Source organism: Rhinatrema bivittatum, chromosome 6, assembly GCF_901001135.1.
Source record: "Rhinatrema bivittatum chromosome 6, aRhiBiv1.1, whole genome shotgun sequence".
In the NCBI taxonomy this organism is placed as follows: domain Eukaryota; kingdom Metazoa; phylum Chordata; class Amphibia; order Gymnophiona; family Rhinatrematidae; genus Rhinatrema; species Rhinatrema bivittatum.
In genome coordinates, this window is record NC_042620.1 from 34,171,258 (window position 1) to 34,192,716 (window position 21,459).

The following is a 21,459-nucleotide window of genomic DNA, read 5'->3' on the forward strand; positions in this document are numbered from 1 at the left end:
CTAATAGTAGCATAAATAGCTGCTTACTATGGGCCACCCCCAGAGGCTCTCGCTCTCTCTCCTCCCCCCCTCCTCTCTCTCTCATATCTCACACCCTTCCCCCACATCTCAGGCCCTTCCTCAGCCTAAAAACGCCCAAAACGGAATTTGCCAAAAATTCACAAATTGCATTATGGGCATAACGCACGATATCGCACAGCTTAATGCTATTGAAAAAGGTGTAGTTATTTTTGGCGTTAAAACTGTGCGATATCGTGCATTATGGCTTTGCAAAGTGCAAAGCCAGCCCACTTTTATGGAAATCCCGCCCCTGACTTCTCCCCAATCCCTTTTAAAAAATTTGCATTGCACCATGTGTAATGGCACTTAACGCATGAGTTAACGCCATAACACATTTTGAAGAATGATACGGTAAATTAGGTGCCTATGTTTTCAGCTGAAAATTCATATAAAGTTAGAACCCTAAATTTAGCCCTATTTATTTGCCTAGATTTAGGTCCCTAAATTAGGTGTCTAGTTGTGAAAATCAGTGCTATGCTCCTAGGTTTATTCCTCTGTCCTAACTCCGCCCCCATAGCCACCCACTTTTTAGGGTTCTAAACTCAGGAGCCTCATGAAACTAGGAGCCTACATTTAGGAACTTGGCCCTAGTACATTTTCAAAAGAGCTAATTTAGGAGCCTAAACGCTTTGAAAATTGTTCCCGGTGCTAATAAAATTATGACCCGATTACTATACACTAAACCTAAAAAAGCTCTTACCTATTTCTTTATGTACGTGTGCAGCATTTTTCCTCTGTATTTTCTTTTTTGAGACACTTCCTCTACCTGCTGCTGACTTGGAACTGATTTTAGCAGAAATTTTTCTTCCTGGATTTGGATGTAAGGTTGCAGTATCTAAAGTAAAAAGATTGTTTGGCACAAAAGGCATTAACAAAAAAATAAACTAAAATAAATAAGAATTCAAAAGTAAAGAACTAATAACTCACGTGCCTCCGACATCATTATGCAAAATATCCTGCAGTAAGGCTGCACAGCGATCAAGTCCTTTATGAATGATTACAACCTGCAGATATAGTAATACAATAAATTGGAAATCAAGAAGCAGAAATCAAATGCTGATAGACTGCAGATTCTCGTTATCAATATGCTGGTAAATGACTAATATATTTGCATTTTGGATACTACAATATACATTTTATCTGATTTCATTTCAAATACATTATAGTTGTGTTTTACAGCTATAGATAAATGGCAGTAAACAAGCACTTAGTAGCCAAGATAACAAGACCAATGTGTCTAAGCCTAAAGTGATTGTCACCAAGGACATTAACTTATGTAATACTTGATACATGAACCATGCGGATAGTGGAGACCAGGCAAAACACATAAATGTAAAACAGTGAGTATGTTGCACAACAAGTTTATGATTTGCAAGAGACAATCATATGGTAATCATTTTACAGGTAACTGAATTACTTGACAAGTTTTCATTCAAGTCTAGTATCGGGCAGCAAGGACATGATCATGTCCTATGAGTTTCTTTCGGGCCGATACAGTAAAATGCGCGGGAGAGCCGGCGCTCCAAGGCAAGCGCCCACTCTCCTGGGCGCACGATTTTCTATTCAAACAAGGGCCCGTGGTAATGTGGTGCTGGGGACACTAGCACGTCCCTAACGCCTCCTTGACAGAAGCGGAAGCTGTCAGCGGGTTTGAAAGCCGGCGCTTGCTTTTACAAGCGTCTGTTGTCGAACCCGCAGACAGCCACGGGTTTGGAAAATGGACGCTGGCAAAACTGAGCGTCCGTCTTCCAACCCGCGAGGCGAATTTTTTTTTTTTTTTTTTTTACGATTTTTAATTTTTTTTAATTTTTGGGGCCTCCGACTTAATATTGCTATGATATTAAGTCGGATATTAAGTCTGCTTTTCTGTACACTTGCCTGGTGCTGGCCAAAATTAATGAAAGTAAAATGTGCGGCTTGGCTGCACATTTTACTTTCTGGATTGCACGGGACTAATAGGCTCATCAACATGCATTTGCATGTTGCGGGCGCTATTAGTTTCGGGGGGGTTCGCCGCGCGTTTTCCACGTGCTATTATCCCTTACTGAATAAGGGGTAAAAGTAGCGCGGCGAAACGGGGGCTAATGGTACGCTCAGTCGAGCGCACCATACTGCATCATCCTGATTATGAGAAACGCTTGTGTTGAAGACCCTTTGTCCATTCCCGTCCCTCCTGACACAGCTATCTGGGAAACACGGCCCAAGTGTGGAATATAAATTGGACTTTGAGCATTACTGATGTATTTACATGCTTGCTGCCCGATACTAGACCTTGAATTGCTTAACAAGTTTTCATTAAAATTACCTCTAAGATGATTACCATATCATTAGAGTCTCTTGCAAATCATAAAATTGTTATGAGACACACTTCTCCTCTGACACTATACTTAGTATTATATTACCATAAAGATCATCTGTTTATAGGAAATCAATGTTCACAAAGTACAACTTTTGAGAACTGTCACATAAATAAGGATTAGAGTTTGTCCAGCTAAAGCTATCATTTACATTATTTGCTCTCTGATATGAAAGAATTTTCCTTGAAAGTTCAGTTTCATTGCTGTGCATCCATCCTTTGACATTTTTCTTGAATATGCAGAGCATGCTTGCTTTACCTGATCTTCAGAATCAGTAGAATAAAGAGAGTAACCAGAATCCACAGAAGAAGTAGACACCTTTCTTACAGCAGTCCTAAAATGCCAAATTAAAAATTACTGTATTCATTAAAACATGCATTTATAGGCCTGGAAAATCTGGTCCAGATATAGGAGACCTTCAAAATTTAGGATCCAAGATGGACCAAACTGACCAGAGTCAATACCCATGTTTCCCCTCCCTCCCCCAACCCCCATTGCACTCATCCACACATCCCTCCTCTCACCCATCCCACTGAAACTCCCCATTCATCCCTACACTTGCAGGATACAGCAACAAGGGAGTTTGGGTGCCATTTTGACTACCAATCTTTACTAACTGTTACTTAAGGATTTTATGTCATTACAAGTTAATTGTTTTATATCCCAGTTCTTACTTCCTGTTCTCTGTAAGACTCACGTCAGTCATTTCAACTGTTGTCTGTAAACTGAAGTGCTTAGTGATTTTGTCTCTAGAACCTCGGTATATTAAAAAAATGTTAAATACATAAATAAATTTTAAAATCCAGCAGCAGCAGGAGAGGAGAAAAATGCTTTCGCCTGCCTACAACTTAAAACTCAAAGACTTCCAAAAGGTCAGGTGGTGAGAGGGTCTCAGCCCTGGAGCCTCTTGATCTGTATGTTGAGAAGGGCCTTAGCCCACATTACTTCATCACATTGGGAGGGGGAAAGACTGCACCACTAGTGGGTCTTTGTGAAGACTTAGAAGGTAGAAGGGATCTTAAGACCACAAGGGCTAAGATTTGCCAATGGGTCTTTGTGAGCACGCAGGGAATTACATGGGAGGTGGGGGAGGGAGATCTTGCACCACGAGGGCCTTCTGAGTTGGGAGGTTGAGAGAAGGGAAGATCAGAGCCAGCATTGGCTAACATTAGAAATTACACAACACTTCCCAATATGTTAGCCAAAGGTTAATGCAAATTGTATAAGTTTGTAGTAACCCATTTTAATATTAAAGAGCTGTTTTGCATGCATTAACTAATTAATATTTTTCAAATGTTACATGTTGGGATTTTTTTGTTGCATTAATGTTAACACAACAGCATGTGTTACCATTTACACATATTAACATATTAAAGCAGCTATTTATTGTATGCTAAAGGAAAATTGGTTCTTCCCTGCTAATTTTCGTTCCTGTAATACCACAGATTAGTCCAGACAAGCAGGTTTTATTCATCCCTACGACCAGATGGAGGTAGAGAACAAAACTTTGGGCACTGACACATGTACGAGAGTGCCACCTGCAGTCCTTCAGTATTAATTGATACCCAAGCCAAGATAAGAAAAAATAAAGAGCGAATGAGGCTCCCAACATGGATACCTCTGACCAACTAGGTAACCATGCAGAAATGCTAAACCTAGAAATTGAAGCCAAAAAATGGCAAATCTGCTTTGTAAATAAATACAGCAGAAGACCAAGCAGTCTTTTGGCAGAGATCCTTAGGGTGGGCCTTTGGACTGATCTGTGGTATTACAGAAACGAAAATTAGCAGGTAAGAACCAATTTTCCTTTCCTGAACATACCCAGATCAGTCCAGACAAGCGGGATGTACCAAAGCCCTCTTACACTGGGCGGGAACCCGAAAGACCTGCTCGAAGAACACTCTCTCCAAAAGGGGCCGCCTCCGGGGCCGCACATCCAAACGGTAATGCTTGGTAAAAGTGTGCAATGAAGACCACACCATGGCTCTACAGATCTCTTGGGGAGACACCAGCTGACACTCGGCCCAGGATGGCGCATGAGCTCGAGTCGAATGTGCTCTAAGACCCACTGGAACCGCTCTTCCTTTTGATACATAAGCTGCAGAGATCATCTCTTTCAACCAACGAGACAAAGAAGCCTTAGATGCCTTTTCACCCTTTTTTGCTCCCCTAAACTGGACGAACAAATTATCAGAACGATGAAAAGCGTTAGTGACTTTCAAGTAACATAATACCACCTGTCTCACATCCAAAAGATGAAGTTCTCGTCCCATCGAGGGATCCCGAGCCCAATCCGGAAACCTGGGCAACTCCACTGATTGGTTTACATGAAAAACAGATACCACCTTAGGAAGAAACGAAGGTACCGTATGCAAGGACACCATATCGGACGATATCGGGAGAAACAGATCACGGGACGAAAGCACCTGCAATTCCGAAATCCTTCTAGTTGAACAGATAGCTACCAAAAAGACAGTCTTCAGAATCAGGATCTTCAAAGATACCCGATTCAGAGGATTGAACAGATCCTCGCAAAGGACCCATAGCACGAGATTAAGATTCCATTCCGGACAAATGCGATACAGAGGTGGACGGAGATGTTTGACTCCTCATAGAAAACGAAACCACAACTGGATGGGATACCAAGGCCTTCCCCTGGACTCTCCCTCTGAGACAACCCAAAGCGGAAACCTGGACCCGAAGGGAACTATGGGCTAATCCTTTGGATAAACCCACCTGCAAAAAAGACAAAATATGGGACACCGACACCTGAAGAGGGTGCAATCCCTGTTGTCCACACCAGGTCTCAAACACCTTCCATACCCTGGAATAGGCTAAAGAGGTAGCAGGTGGAGCAACGTGGTAATTACTAGTTCCGAATACCCCCTCACGCACAATCACCTCCTCTCAAAAGCCAAGCAGAGAGATAAAAGCGATCCTCCCGATCGGAAAATATAGGACCCTGACACAGGAGATCCGGTAAATGGGTCAGGCATAGCGGGCCATCCACTGCCAGCCGCACCAGATCTGCGAATCACGGATGGCGGGGCCATTCCAGAGCCACCAGAATCAATGACCCCGCGTGGCCCTCTACACGCCCGAGTACCTTTGCTATCAGTGGCCACGGAGGAAAGATGTACATGAGAACTCCGGTCGGCCACAGACATACGAGGGCATCGAACCCCACCGCCCCGGACTCCCTCCGGCGGTTGAAGAACCTTTGCATCTTGGTATTGAGACTCGTTGCCATGAGATCGAACTGCAGGGTTCCCCACCATTTGCAGAGAAGATCCCAGGCCCTCAGAGAGTTCCCACTCCCCCGGATCCAACTGCTGCCGGCTGAGGTAATCCGCCTGGACGTTGTCGACTCCTGCGACATGGGAGACGGCGATTCCTTCGAGATGAAGCTCTGCCCACTTGAACAGCAGCTGAGCCTCCTGCGCTACCATGGGACTCTTGGTTCCCCCCCTGGCAGTTGATGTAAGCCACCATGGTCGAATTGTCCAAGAAAAAACTCGCACCATTCAATCGCGGACCAAGGGTGGAAACTGCTCCAGAGCTCGGCGCACTGCTCTCATCTCCAGGCGATTGATGGACCATGTATGTTCCGAAGTCTATCAAAGGCCCTGAGCAGTCCTGCCCAGACAAACTGCCCCCCCAGCCCCGAAGACTTGCATCCGTGGTGACCACCACCCAATTCGGGACCTCGAGAGGCACCCCTTCTCCAGCTTGTTCCGTGACATCCACCAGGCCAGACTGGCCCTGGCCGACTCCATGAGAGCCAGGGGCAGGAAATATTGTTGCGACAGAGGATTCCAACAGGACAACAAGGCTCCCTGTAGAGGCCTCAAATGGGCAAACACTCAGGGCACCAGTTCCAATGTGGGCGCCATCGAGCTCAGGACCTGTAAGTAATCCCAGACCTTTGGCACCTGTAGACGAAGCAGACGCGCTATCTGCCCCTGAATTTTGTTCACCCTGTCATCAGTAAGAAACACTCTGCTCCGCTGGGTGTCAAAATAGGCTCCCAAGTATTCAAGGGAACGGGAAGGGACCAGATGGTTCTTCTGCACATTGATAACCCAGCCTAGAGATTCCAGGAGCGACCGAACTCTGTCCACGGACTGCACACATTCCTCTAATGACTTCGCCCGTATCAGCCAATCGTCCAAGTACGGATGCACTAGCAATCCCTCCTGTCGCAGCGCCGCCACCACTACCACCATCATTTATTTATTTATGTTTTTCTATACCAGCATTCACGGAAGTTCGTATCATGTCGGTTTACATAAAACAAGGGGTGAGCAATACATTATAACGTACATAACTATAACATGAGAGTTTACATTACAAAATTATAACAAGTGCAAAGAAAAATAAAATAAGTTACAATAAAACAGGGATGATTCTAACTGGGAGTAGAGAAGAGGAAAGATAGAAGTTTAACAAGAAGTAGAACGTTGCAGTGATTGGTAATGTCTGGATCAGTTTAATGGATGATGATCAGTCTTGCTGCATTTGATGGAAGAGAATCAGTAAGGGTCTGGAAAGGCTTTCTTGAACAGCCATGTTTTAAGTCTTTTCCTGAAGGTTGGAAGACATGGTTCCTGTCGTAATTCTAAGGGAATTGAGTTCCATAGTGGGAGACCTGCTGTGGAGAAGGCCCGATCTCTCAATGTTATATGTTGGGTGGTATTGGCGTGTGGTACCTGTAGATATTCTCTGTACGCTTCTCTAATGGGTCTGTTGGAGGAGTGTTTTTTGAGAGCTATTTGTAGATGGAGTGGGGCCAGTCCATGGATATTTTTGTAGATTGTGGTGAGTAGGACTCGGAAGATTCATCTTTGTAAAGGTCCACGGGGCGATGGCCAGCCCGAAAGGCAGTGCTTGAAACTGATAGTGCTGTCCCAGAACCATGAATCTGAGAAACGTCTGGTACTCCTGACGGATGGGGATATGCAGATAAGTCTCTGAGATCCAGAGACGCCAAAAACTCTACTCCCCATACCCCCGCAATTATGGCGCGCAACGTCTCCATCCGAAAACGTGATACCTTCAAACTCTGGTTGACTTTCTTCAGTTCTAGGATAGGTCGGAATGTGCCTTCCTTTTTGGGCACATTCCGACACTGGCACCGGTACAACCGCCTCCAGAATTAAGAGCTGAAGCGTTTCCTGGACCACTACCTGCTTGCTTTGGGAAAGACAACGCGACTCCAGAAAGATCGACTGCAGTGGGCAAAATAATTCTAAGGCGTAGCAGTTTCTCACCACGCTCAACACCCACCGGTCGGAATTAATCTTGGTCCACTCCCCGTAGAACCGGGCCAGTCTGCCCCCAATTACCAGAGACAAGGAGTGGACCTGCCGGATCTCATTGTGAGGACTTATTGCCACCCTCACCCTGGGTGGATCCGCCTCTAGATGACCTTCCAGCTCCTCGAAAGGACTGTTGCCTAAGCGAGGACTGTCTTGGGGCAGAGGTCCCGAGGGCCTCGTCTGACGAAAACGTCTGGACTCCCAAAAGCGAGGCCGAGAAGAGAAAGGTTTCTGGCCAGACTTTCGATCCTCTGGCAGCCTATTGCCCTTTGTCTCTCCCGGCAACTTCATCAGATGATCGAGGTCCTCACCAAACAGCAGTTTCCCCTGAAAGGACAGATTACAGAGCTGCGATTTTGATGACAGATCCGCTGACCAGTTGCGTAGCTACAAGTGTCGTCTGGACGCCACCACTGACACCAGGAGCGCAGGCCGAGGTTCTTACCAGGTCATACAAGGCATCCGCACCATAGGCAACTCCTGCCTCCAGGCAAGCCGCCTGGACTGGGGAAAGAGTCCTGGAGGCAGACTGCTCCTGCAGCTTCTGGATCCAACACAAACAGGCCCGCTACATCAGACTTGCACATACCGCCGCCCGCAGGCCGAGCCCCAGGACCTCAAAAACTCGCTTGAGATGCACTTCCAACTTCCGATCCTGAACATCCTTCAGAGCGGAAGCTCCAGCCACCGGAATAGTGGTCTTCTTAGTGCCTGCCGAAACTGCCACATCCACCTTCGGGACCTTGAGAACATCCAGATGGTCCTGCAGAAGCAGATAAAGCTTGGACATCGCTCTGCCAACTCGCAGACCCGAGTCGGAGGAATCCCACTCTCGGTTGATCAATTTCTGGATTTTCTTCTGAATTGGGAAAGCACTGGGGGGGTCTCCTTAGGCCATCCAGAACCGATTTAACCCCTTCAGCATCTGAATCCTCCAGGGTGAGCTTAATCCCCAGCTCCTCCAATACCTGAGGTATAAGCGGGTGAAGCTCCTCTCTCTTGAAAAGCCGGATGACCCGTGGATCATTGTCTTCAGCCTCCGGACCCTCCAAGGTCCCCTGTTCAGTTTTAGAGCCCCCTGGATCCAGAGGGGGACCCCCAATCGGGTCCCCATCCTGATCGGCCTCCGAGGAAACCTCATCCTCCTGCTTAAAATCATCCAAATCTTCCAAGTCCGATTCCAATCTTGCTAGCTGTCCCTCGGGAGGCAAAGTTCGTGGGCCCATGGAACCTTTAGGGGGACCTTTCCCCACTTTGCTAAACCCATCGGGCCTTCTGTGACACCGCACTTACCTGCCTGCCTAGCCAGGAAGGCCTCGTGCAGTAAAAGTATGAATTTGGGCATTAAGCACCGAAACCCTACTCATATCCCTGACAGACCACCTCATCAAGGCCCATGATGAGGTGGTCTGTCGGGGATATGAGTAGGGTTTCGGTGCTTAATGCTTTACGGAACCCATATTGGGTGGGGTACAGAATTTTGTGGTCTTCAATGTAATCAGAGAGTTGCGCATTGACTAATTTTTCCATGATCTTGGCTATAAAAGGAAGATTGGAGATGGGGCGGAAGTTGTTGGGATCTTTAGGATCCAGATTTGGTTTCTTTAGGAGAGGTTTGAGAGAGGCCTGTTTAAGGTCTTCCGGAAAGATTTCCCGAGACAATGAACAATTTATGATGTCAGCCAGTGTTTTAGAAATGGTGTCAGGTATTAGCAGGAGAAGTTTAGTTGGTATATGGTCGAAGGGATGGGAGGAAGGTTTCATTTTCGATTGGATCTCTGAAGCGGTGATGGGTTCAAACAATTCAAGAGAGATTCCTTTGTTTAGGAGGTGATATGAAATAGGAGAGGTGGGGCTAGGGGGCAGTTGCGTTAGGAGGTTGGAGATTTTACTTTAGAAGAAAAGAGCCAGTTCGTCAGCTTTGCATTGTGCTTGGTTGTTAGGGATATCTGGTGTGTTGGTTTGTGTTAGTTTGGATACGAAGGCAAATAGTGCTTTCGTGTCGAAGACAAGGTCGTGGATCTTGTGAGCTAGAAATCCCTTTTTGATCTTAAGGTGGAGTTCCTGTAGTGGTGGAGAGCAAGTTTATAGGTGGATAGAGTTCTGGGGCAAGGGGCTTTGCGCCATTTACTCTCTTTCTGTCTTAAGCTCTGTTTGAGTTTTCTAAGATCATTGGTGAACCACGGTTGTCTTTTTGAAGAGGCAGTGCCCAAAATTTTGTTCTCTACCTTCATCTGCTGATAGGGATGAATAAACCCGCTTGTGTGGACTGATCTGTGTATATTCAGGAATGCATTTTAGTAAATAAGCTGCAAAGTGAATTCAGTAAGCTTTCACAAAAGCATACAGCATGATTTCAGGGATTGCTTTGGGGTGCTGTGTGTGCATCCGTCTCACCTGTGATGCCAGTTTTTTATCAATATGCTATAGATGGTGGCGGGGAAGACTGTTTTCTCTGAAAATTTCCAAAATAAAAGTAATGTACATATTGGCAGTTTTCAAAATGGTATTTACCTGGGTTAAACTGTTCAACTGAAAGCTGCCTGTCTCAAAATGAGGCTAAAGATATGCACGGATTTTTAGGAAAATTCTAAAGAGGAATTCATGTGAATGAGTTTAGGCCAGAAGGTGGAGGGTAAAATAGTAAAAGCACAGATGTTTTCAACTGTGTATGTGCTGTTTTGCCCCTGCTCGGCTGGCCACACAAATAGTAGGTGCAGAGTATATATCTACTCTTACCACATATGCTTTGCGCTTGCTAATTTTCAAAGAGAGACGTGGGTGTTCTTTTTTTGAACATTTGCATAAAGACTACATGTTAAAAGTGCCCGTGTAGTTTCTAACCATGTGTGCGTCATTTGGAAAATCACCCCAACTATAGCACTACTTTCAGATGAAAGCCTCTTAGTAAAAATGCAAGCTGATAAACACTTTTGACTCAGTTCAAACATTATCACTTGGGAAAGAGAAACTTATGGCATGGTGAGAAGCATAGGAGAAAGGAATATTTTATTGCATAATGTATATATAATTAAATGGATAAAACATGAGCAACAAATGTTGAACAAGGCAGTCAAAAGCCCCTTCTGCTTCCTGTGCTGTTGGAACACGTGTGTCCTTTGATGTCCCAAGAAACCCTCAGTACCTTTTAGGGATGTGCAAGGTGACATGTTTCAATTGTTTCATTTTAGCACATGCTATTTTCAAATAGCACACACTAAAGGACAAAACAGCACACATTAAGGGGCCAACATTCAAAAGTAAATTTTTTAGTTATCCAGAAAAATGCTGACTTTTGAGTATGGGTGCTATTTACCCAGATGCTAGTTCTGAGCTCTCGGTTGCCATAAGAGATTTTTTTGTGGGGGTGGGGAGGCAGGATGACCTTATGCTGCGATCCTTCCCTTAATTATTGTTTGGACATTTGAAGGGGTGGGGGGGGAGGAGGAAGGTTTCTGGACCCAAAGGCCTGCAATGTTTTATACATATTTTGAGGGGCTTGAGGAGAGGGGATCAGCCAACAAGATCAACACTTTGTTTCATTCGGGTGGGGAATCAGGCCATAACGCCCACTCAGAAGCTTTTATTTTTTTCCTCTGCAATCGCTACTTGATAGTTAAAGTTATCCAGGACAACTGTGAAACCTAACTGGAGATATTTAAACACAGCCAGTTAAGCTTCAAAAAGTAATTTGGTTAACTGGATAAATTGATTTGGGGATATACAGCAGGATGTTTATCCCATTGAATATTCCTCATAACAACCAGCTAACTTTAGCCAGATAAGTAATCCAGTTAAGGGGTTTTTCCAATATTGGCCTCTAAATGTTTAGTGCAGGCAATTATGAAACGAAACCGACTGTAATGAAAATGCACATCCCTAGTACCTTTTCCATGCTTAATGTGTACAGCTGTAGATAATTAATTCCTCAAAATCAAGCTGAGGAGAAAAACTACATAAAAAACTCTTACCTCTTTTTCCCACTGGATAATTTAGTGGGTCCTGTTAACCTTCCAGAAGATAGAACCTATTGGGTAATGTAAAAAAATTAGCTCATTTGGCTTATTAAAACTTTTTATACTATAACAAGAGAAATTAATTCAAATTATACTAAATTTAATAGCAAACTTTAGCTAAGCCTTTCTTACAGGAATATAAAAGACAATAACCAGGAAACATTTCAGTGTGTAGCAGTTTATTATTTCTCTTTTTTCCAGTGAACATTATGATGGCTATTGTTAGCTGCACTCCTTGCTTCCCTCCCATATGAACTGTTTTTTCAGTTTCACTGCCTTTTCTTTTTTTTAATTTATATTTTATTAATTTTAATATAAACTCCAAGAATATTAGGAAAAGTACAAAAGACAGGAACAGGGAAAAAAAAAAACAAAAACATTCAACTGGAATAAGTGGAAGAATTCCCAAGAAGTTTCACTGCCTTTTCCATTTGTTTAGTTTTGTTTTAAACAAAGCAACCTTTCTAAAAGATGTACTCCCTCCCTATATCACAAGCCTATTCACAGCAATAAGCCGCAGTTCTCAAGGTTTATGAGCCAAAATAATAATGATTTTCCATGGTTACAATGAAGTGCAAGGGCGATGCTACATAAAATCCATGTTAAGAGTAATGGTCTAGGATTGCAGACATCGGCTAATGCTAGAACTTAACTAGTGTTCAGCTTTCTTTGCTGTGCGCTAGTTACCGTGAGGCCAATATTAAAAAAAAAAAAAAGCTGTGCGACTGCCATAGGTGCCTAAGTTTTAGGCTTCTAAAGTTAAGTGAAGTTTCAGCTGAACTTACGGGACTGAGGTCAGAATAGGCACCTAAAGGCCTGTTATTCATGGGCCTAAATTTAGATGCCTAATCCTAGAAATCAGCAATGAACGCTATCTTCATTCCCTTCGCCTGATCTCTCCCTTTATCCCTGCCCACTTTTTAGAGGCCTAGTAAAAATAGGAACCTAAATTTGGGCACTCAGAGAGTGATGTCTGCAATGTTTATTTATGTATATGATCTTTATGAACATTTTTAAAGTACCCCACCTCGTTACAAATAATTGTGCGTTGAGTGAAAAAAAACTTTCTCCGATTAGTTTTAAATGTTCCCCATGCTAACTTCATGGAGTGCCCCCTAGTCTATTATCTGAAAGAGTAAATAACTGATTCACATCTACCCGTTCTGGACCTCTCATGATTTTAAACACCTCTATCATATCCCTCCTCAGTCGTCTCTTCTCCAAGCTGAAAAGTCCTAACCTCTTTAGTCTTTCCTCATAGGGGAGCTATTCCATTCCCCTTATCATTTTGGACTAAGGAATTGGATCAGGGAAAAGCGCTAGACGTGATCTACTTGGACTTTAGTAAAGCTTTTGATACGGTGCCGCACAGAAGGCTTGTAAACAAAATGAGAAGTTTAGGATTGAGTGAAAAGATGATGGTGTGGATTACAAACTGGTTGTCAGACAGAAGACAGCGTGTGATAGTCAATGGGAACTACTCAGAAGAAAGTACTGTGTTGAGTGTGGTCTGCCGCAGAGTTTGGGTTAGGACCCGTATTATTTAATATCTTCATGAGCGACATTGCCGAGGGAATAGAGGGTAAAGTCTGCCTATTCGTGGATGACACTAAGATCTGCAACAGAGTGGACACTCCGGAAGGTGTAGACAGAATGAAAAGAGATTTAAAGAAACTGAAGGAGTGGTCTGAAACACGGCAGCTAAAGTTTAATGCCAAGAAGTGCAGAGTCATGTATCTGGGGAGCTATAACCCAAAGGAGCCATACAAGCTGGGGGGAGAAGGACTGATGTGCATGGAGCAAGACAGAGACCTAGGGGTGATAGTGTCATCTGAAGATGAAAAATCAACGTGACAAAGCGATAGCCAAGGCCAGAAGAATGCTGGGCTGCATAGAAAGGGGAGTATCCAGTAAGAAAAAGGAGGTGATAATTCCCTTGTACAGGTCCTTGGTGAGGCCTCACCTGGAGAATTGTATACAGTTTTGGAGACTGAATCTCAAAGCGGGACAGAGATAGGATGGAGATGGTCCAGAATGGTGGGGGGTCTCCACTAAAAGTCTTACAAGGAGAGGTTGAAGGTCCTAAATATGTATACCTGGAGGAGAGGTGGAGCAGGCGAGACATGATACAGACCTTCAGATGGCTTAAATGATGCAATTTTAATAACAAACCTCTTCTACTGGAAAGAAATAAGGAGAACTATAGGTCATGAAATGAAGCTCCAGGAGGATGTTTCCAACTGAATGTCAAGAAATATTCTTCAAGGAGAGGGTGGTGAAAACATGGAACGTCCTACCAGAAGGAAATGGTGAGGTCCAGGACTGTGAAGGAATTCAAAAGGGCATGGGATAAACACCATGGATCCCTAGAGGCAAGAGAAGTGAAATGAGGAAATAGGTACGTTAGAGATAGGATCCTTCATAAGAAACTAAGAAAATGCCATACTGGGTCAGACCAAGGGTCCATCAAGACCAGCATCCTGTTTCCAACAGTGGCCAATCCAGGCCATAAGAACCTGGCAAGTACCCAAACACTAAGTCTATTCCATGTTACCATTGCTAATGTCAGTGGCTATTCTCTAAGTGAACTTAATAGCAGGTAATGGACTTCTCCTCCAAGAACTTATCCAATCCTTTTTTAAACACAGCTATACTAACTGCACTGACCACATCCCCTGGCAACAAATTCCAGAGTTTAATTGTGCGATGAGTAAAAAAAATTTCTCCGATTAGTTTTAAATGTACCCCAAGCTAACTTCATGGAGTGCCCCCTAGTCTTTCTACTATCCGAAAGAGTATATAACCGATTCACATCTACCCGTTCTAGACCTCTCATGATTTTAAACACCTCTATCATATCCCCCTCAGTCATCTCTTCTCCAAGCTGAAAAGTCCTAACCTCTTTAGTCTTTCCTCGTAGGGAAGTTGTTCCATTCCCCTTATCATTTTGGTAGCCCTTCTCTGTACCTTCTCCATCACAATTATATCTTTTTTTAGATGCGGCGACCAGAATTGTACACATACAGTTAAAAAATTGTACTTCATACAGTTAAAAAATTTGACAGCATGATCAAGCCACTAAATTATTATTGATTATTTATACTTTACTGGGACGGGAAGATGTCACCAAGTCCAATCATATGATGGCCTGGGAAAATGATTTGCAGACAAGTTTTTCCCAGAAGGAATGGGAGGGGATATTCCAAAGAGTGAGAAAAGGATTAATTGCAGCCTCTATGATAGAAAATTCATTAAAATTGTGATTTAGATGGCATTACTGCTCGGTTAAGTTACATAAAATGATACCCACTATATCTGATACTTGTTGGAGAGGCTGTCTTATGGCAGGAAGTTATCTCCATATGTGGTGGGATTGCACACAGATCAGACGTCTCTGGCATGAGATTGAGTCCTGGGTCAATCAGTTATTCAAGACAACAGTAGCGATTAACCCACAACATGCTTTACTGGGAGTTTCACTTTTCCCTAATTTGGACTGTAGTAACAGATCGCTTAATTATATTTTTACAGCTACCAGAGTTGAAATAGCCAGAAAGTGGAAATCACCCATCTCCCCTACATTAGAGGATATTCAATGCCAATTAGGGAAAATCTATACTTTAGCGGAAATCACAGCACACAAACAAAAGTCAATTGGGCAGTTCCAGAAAACATGGCAGAATTATCGAACATGGCAAGTGAAGTTATAGTGATAACACATAGGGGCGGATTAACTAGCAATTACCTGATAATCGAACTCTCATTAATCGACTTCAGATTAATAGCACATATCATCTCTATTACATTACTTTAGCTTTATTTCAGGGAAGAAATAGGGAGGGGGGGGGGGGGGGAGAGGTGGGATAGAAAGGGTGGACTTATGGGGAACTAAAACGGAAAAACAAGACACGATACCCGGTTTTGATCCAGAGCTTTTTATTGTAACCAAATTTCATCTCATACACTTTTCAGAATCTGGGTGATGTTTTTCTACACTCCTTTTATGAGTTATAACAACAGTTTGATTGGTCTTATTGCAAGATTGTTATTGACAATATCATTAATCTCTATTGTTCCATGTTCTTTGTATTTACTGGTGTTTCTAATAAAGCTTTAAATTAAAAAAAAAAAATTTTGACAGCAGAAAACTAAGACATGAACCATAAGAACATACGAAAATTGCCATGCTGGGTCAGACCAAGGGTCCATCAAGCCCAGCAACCTGTTTCCAACAGAGGACAAACCACGCGCAAGAACCTGGCAAGTGCCGAAACACCAAGAAGATCCCATGCTACTGATGCCAGTAATAGCAGAGGCTATTCCCTAATTCAACTTGATTAATAGCAATTGATGGACTTCCTCTCCAAGAACTTATCCAAACCTTTTTAAAACCCAGCTACTATATATCTCTGTAAATCGGTGTGATATGTCCAATGAACATTGGTATAGAAAAATAAATAAATATAGTCGGGGGGGGGGGGGGGTGTCAGTCTGGGAAAACAAGCAAACACAGGGGTAACGCACCATTGTAAATCAAATAGCACAAGTGGACGTATAGGTATACAAATAATCGGGGGGGGGGGGGGGGGGGGGGGGGGGGGGGGGGGAAGACGACTTACAGATGCGACACATATTACCCTTAACCAATCAACCATGACACAACTCAAACAAGTAATCTACAAGGCCCAAACTCCGATAGTCTGTGAATCAGATAGGATGTGAGCTTGCTGGGCAGATGAGATGGGCAATTGTATCTTTTTCTGCCAGAGATAGGAGCTGCAACATGCATGAGAGGTCACCCGCTTAAAAAACTCATTAGAGAACTGGAGCTACGTAGGCTTTGCTGTGCCTAAGAGAAAATATGTAGCCCACCTGAAACTTCCCTGTTCAACTATCAGAAGGAAGAGAGAGGTAGGCTCTGGCATGCTTAATTTATTAATTATTTTTGGCATGAAACATCAATAAAAAGTCTACTGATCCGGCCAAAGTGGGAGTACCAGTCAGGCCCTGTTCCATGTGCACTACAATGCTGCCTTCCACCATAAGGGCCAGGACTCGATCTGGGGAACCAACCCACTTTTGCTCTTGGCAAAGTGCTAACCCGCAGCAGTTCACACCCGCCCACTTGGCGTCTGCCTACCCTTAAGCCAGGCAGAATGCACCCACTGACATGCTGCGATATCATGCCTTCCTTTTTATACAGCCATACCAGAAAACAGCAAAAGGAGGGAGAGGGGACAGTGATCATCTCAGAACCCCTGACAGAGTCCCAATTTGGCTCAGCACCACAGGAGACTGGAAAGCAGTCCAGGGAAAAAGTTGTGCTGTAAGCTTTTTTTTTTTTTTTTTCAATTTCTGTCTCCCTGTTGCTGTTAGTAACTCCTGCTGCTGGACCCAAAAAGGGAGCAAAGTCACCAGGGACCACCTGGTGCTTGATCAATCTGTGCAGGAACTCAGACCCCAGCTAAGTCACTTCCAAAGAGGGAAGGGAGAACCAGTCCCATCACCCAGAGCCCCTCCAAGATTTGGCCTACACTCCACTAGGAACCTGGGCCTAAAAAGCCTTCCTGGGAGCAGACTACACGTAGCTTCATCAGTCCACCTGTCCACACCCTCTGTGGGAGGCAGAAAAGTGTTAAAGAACTGAAGGCAGCACCAGACCCCTATAGTGGGAGAGAAGTTAGCTTTGAATTTTTTTTCTCTATTGACATCTTCTGGCAGGAGGGACTTGTTTGGACTGGTCTGGCATGGATGATAAGGGATATCTTTTTTTTTTATTGGGCTAACTTAATAGATTTTTATATTTCATTGTGACTGGTCAGCCACTTCAAAGCAGATTATATCCAGGCACTTGACTAGGAAGATTGTGGGGCCCAAAGATAACAGGAGGCCCTTGGTGGAGCTCATCCCACCATGGCCAGATGATTACGAGAGATGTGTGTGAACTTGTGAGAGCTTGTGTGTGTCTGAGAGCCTGTTTATGTGTGCATGTGTGTGTGTGTCTGTGTGATGCGTGATGTCTGCGTAAATGCGTGTGTCTGTGGGAGAGCTTGTGTGTTTGTATATGTTTTGTGCGGCAAGAATTTTAACTGTGGTAAAGAAAAGCGATATTACCCCTATTTTAATCAACCTACATTGGCTACCAACTGAATACAGAGTCAAATTCAAATCCATATGTATTTTGCATAAATTAATTTATAGCGAACAGGTTGACTGGCTGAACGCTGCTATTAAACTACATGAGCCCCAAAGAAATCTACGCTCTGCTAATAAAGGCCTATTGACTTTACCATCAGTACAATCAACCCACTTAAATCAGGTTAGAGATAGAGCTCTGTCTCTCGCTGGGCCCAAAATTTGGAATCTTTTACCAACAGCAATTAGACTTGAGTCTAACTATAAACAGTTTAAGAAAGACCTTAAAACTTGGCTTTTAGTGAGGCTTATTCAAGCCAATCTTACAAATGATCAATGTTTTACATATAGTTCTTATTATCTGACGACAGCGCCCCTACTAGAAGAATAGAGCGATGATGCTGCTAACTATTTCAGCTAGTATTATCCTTCGCACTGATTAGTCATCAATAGTTTTAAAGTGGTCTAGGTTTTTTCGATATTATTTATTTACTGTTAGTTTTTAAGAACTATTCCGTGAAGTACTTTTAGGTTAATTTAAGATATGTTTTAGTTTATTTCGATGTATTTTAGGTATAATAAGGTATTTTAGGTTAATAATGTATTTAGATGTATTTTAGGTTTAATAATGTTTTTTAGGTTTAATAATGTATTTTAATGTATTTTAGGATTAATAATGTATTTTAAATATACTTTAGGTTATTAATATTCTGTATGTTATACTTAACTGCATGTTTTATTTTGTTGTGAACAGTTACGATGGATCCCTAGTGACGGTATATAAAACTTAATAAATCTAAATTTTTTTAATTGGATTTTTTATTCATCAGATTTAAAAAAAAAATGTTTAGTGTTTGTAAAATTTTGTATATTCTATTGAAATACAAGCCGTTAAGCCCGTTAAAACGGGCTACATCCCTCTGTCTCTCACCTCCCCCTCTTTCTCTCTCCCCTCACTCTTCACCACCCCCTCCCTCACCCACTCCTCCCCACCCTTCCTCTCCTATCACTCAGTCCCTCCCCCCTCTCTCCCTCCCTCTCACTCAGTCCCACTCACTCTCACTCAGTCCCCACTCCCTCCGTCCTCTCCCTCAGTCCCACTCCCTCCCTCCCTCTCTCTCCCTCAGTCCCACTCCCTCCCTCAGTCCCTCCCCCTCACTCAATCCCTCCCTCCCACTCAGTCACTCCCTCCCCCCTCCCTCTCACTCACTCAGTCCCACTCACTCTCCCTCAGTCCCACTCCCTCCCTCTCATCTCCCAGTCCCACTCCCTCCCTCAGTCCCCCCTCTCCCTCTCACTCAGTCCCACTCCCTCCCTCTCACTCAGTCCCTCCCTCTCACTCAGTCACTCCCTCCCACTCTCTCTCTTCTCCCTCGCTACCACCCGCTACCGCCGTCGCTACCGCCGTCGGTACCACCGCCGCTCGCTACCGCCGTCGCCGCCCGCTGCCGGTACCGCCGCCGCCCGCTGCTGCCACTGGACGCCGCCATTTTTTTTTCTTTCTGAAGCTGCCTCAGAGCGACGTGCTCGCCCGCACATGCGCGGTAGAGCTGGTCTCTTCTGCGCATTTGCGGGCCGTCGGTCACAGGCCATTTATAAGGTAGATTCTTTTATGAATATGACTTTACTATTATGATTGTTTTATATTTCTTGATTTTATTTAATGTTTTATGAAGAATGGTAATGTTTCTATTTTTCCATTGTTGCTCTGCATATAGAGTCTGGCCTGTTGTGTGTTCCAGTTCAGTTCTTCTCAGCACGTTTCTGTTTAGACTTTCTGTGTTCTACATATGTGACCGAGGGAGGTATTTTTCTAGCATGCAATTTCTGTAGAGGGATCTATAGCAGCCTGGTTTCATTAAGAGCTTTTATTGGTATGTGCATTGTTTTCTTAGATACAGTTGGTAGGGTTGTTTTGGTATGGAAGGTTTACTATATTGTAATGGTAATTCTGTTTGTTCATGGCTTTCTGAGGGCCAAGCTCACATTTTCTGTATTTAAATTTTTATATTCTGCTTTTTGGCACTTCAAAATGTATAGGGCTTACAATCTAATTTTGTATCTGAGGCAATAAAGGGTAAAGTGACTTGCCCAAGGTCACAAGGAGCAACAGCGGGATTTGAACCCTGGTTTCCCTTGGTCATGGCCCCTAGGCTACGCCTCCAAATCCAATACACATTACAAAAAGTCTGATTTCATAGGAGCTCCAAGGGTCTTTTTTGCAGAGTTTTCTGGTTGGCACCACAGGAGTGCATGTAAATATAATATGCATGTTGTAAATTATATTTTAGCCTCAGAAGACTGGACTCTTCAATGATCTTTTTCATATAAACATTTGTTATCAATGCATAATTTAAAAACATAGCTTGCAGAACGGAGCTGGGCTTTGATAAGCCTGGGACAGGCACTGAATGAATTAGGGGGAGCAGCACGCTAGTTTTTTGGGGGTTTTTTTGCTGCCCTGTGTGAAAAACTACTATCAGCCCTGCCTATGAGTGACTGAAAGGAAACTGGGCTGGTTTTGAGGGGGGTGCGAAGTGGGCAGTCACCCGGGGCGCCCTGAGGACCGCGAGGACAGAGAAGAAGAAGCCCAGTGTCGCAGCCGAAGGGAGCAATCAAATTTAAAAAAAATGTAAAGGCCAAAACCGCGTAATCAATAAATGAACACCCCAAAGAAAGCTTCGGTGGTTGGAAAGCCTATATGACAATTAACGCTATCCAGAACAGAGGGGAAAAAAAAAAGAGGGTTTTTTTCACCTACCTTATGCGATCTAACTCCTTGCTTCGCCATGCTGCTAGCAGTCCATTCCGACCAACCGAAAGTTCAGCAAACAACCGCAGGCAGAGAGGGAGAGGTGGGTATTTGTTTACTACCGGCACCCAAGCCGCGCGCTCTCCGAGCGGGACTCGCACGCCGGAAGCGCCTTTGTTTTCCCGTCGGCGGCACTCTCGGCGCGAGAAGGGCGGAACCAGTGCCTGGGGGGAACGCGAGGGAGGGTATCAAAAACTGAGGAAACCCAAGGAGGGTGGAACCGAGTTCTGAGGTGCACGAGGCTGGCGGAACTAGCGTCTGGACACGCGAGGGAGGCGGGAACCAGTATCTGAGGGGCGCGAGGAAGGTGGGAACCAGTATCTGAGGGGCGCGAGGAAGGTGGGGGTCATCTTGAGGAGCGCGACTCTGCGAGCGAGGCTAGGGCGCCCTGTAGCCGAGGGGCGCGAGGAAGGTGGGGGTCATCTTGAGGAGCGCGAGGAAGGTGGGGGTCATCTTGAGGAGCGCGACTCTGCGAGCGAGGCTAGGGCACCCTGTAGCCGAGGGGCGCTAGGGAGGCGGGCACCAGCGTCTGAGGAGCTGACCGAGGCCTACTATTTGTGTGTATATCAGCATAAGGAGGTAGGGTAAATCGTGACGGGAAAGCAATCCGTTCAGAAAGGCCTTCTTCCTCGCCCCCTTCAGTCCCTTGCACTCTTCTTCTAGTCTCATGTCTGGCCTTCATCACTTGGAGGAAATCCCTTCCTGTTTTCTTGGTGAAGTTGGACGCTTTTGTGAGGGAAACCACTGATCTTCCAGGCCAA

The 21,459-nt window shown here is 44.3% G+C and overlaps 1 protein-coding gene across 5 annotated transcripts in view; it reads right to left on the reverse strand.

Moving 5' to 3' along the window:
• CCDC14 (coiled-coil domain containing 14) overlaps positions 1-20,884 on the reverse strand; it is an 81,098-nt gene extending 60,214 nt beyond the window's left edge. For 2 of the 5 annotated variants that reach the window (XM_029605235.1, XM_029605233.1), the window contains exons 1-5: positions 20,648-20,884; positions 11,707-11,762; positions 2,676-2,751; positions 992-1,064; positions 761-895 (exon numbers count right to left, since the gene is read on the reverse strand). In XM_029605235.1, the coding sequence (XP_029461095.1) occupies positions 761-895; positions 992-1,064; positions 2,676-2,751; positions 11,707-11,762; positions 20,648-20,677 (370 nt within the window). In that variant the 5' untranslated portion in view covers positions 20,678-20,884. Of the gene's footprint in view, positions 1-760; positions 896-987; positions 1,065-2,675; positions 2,754-11,706; positions 11,763-20,647 lie in introns of those variants that run through there. The other 3 variants (XM_029605234.1, XM_029605237.1, XM_029605236.1) reach the window with 3 other exon arrangements.
• Between the last annotated feature and the right edge of the window lie 575 nt (positions 20,885-21,459).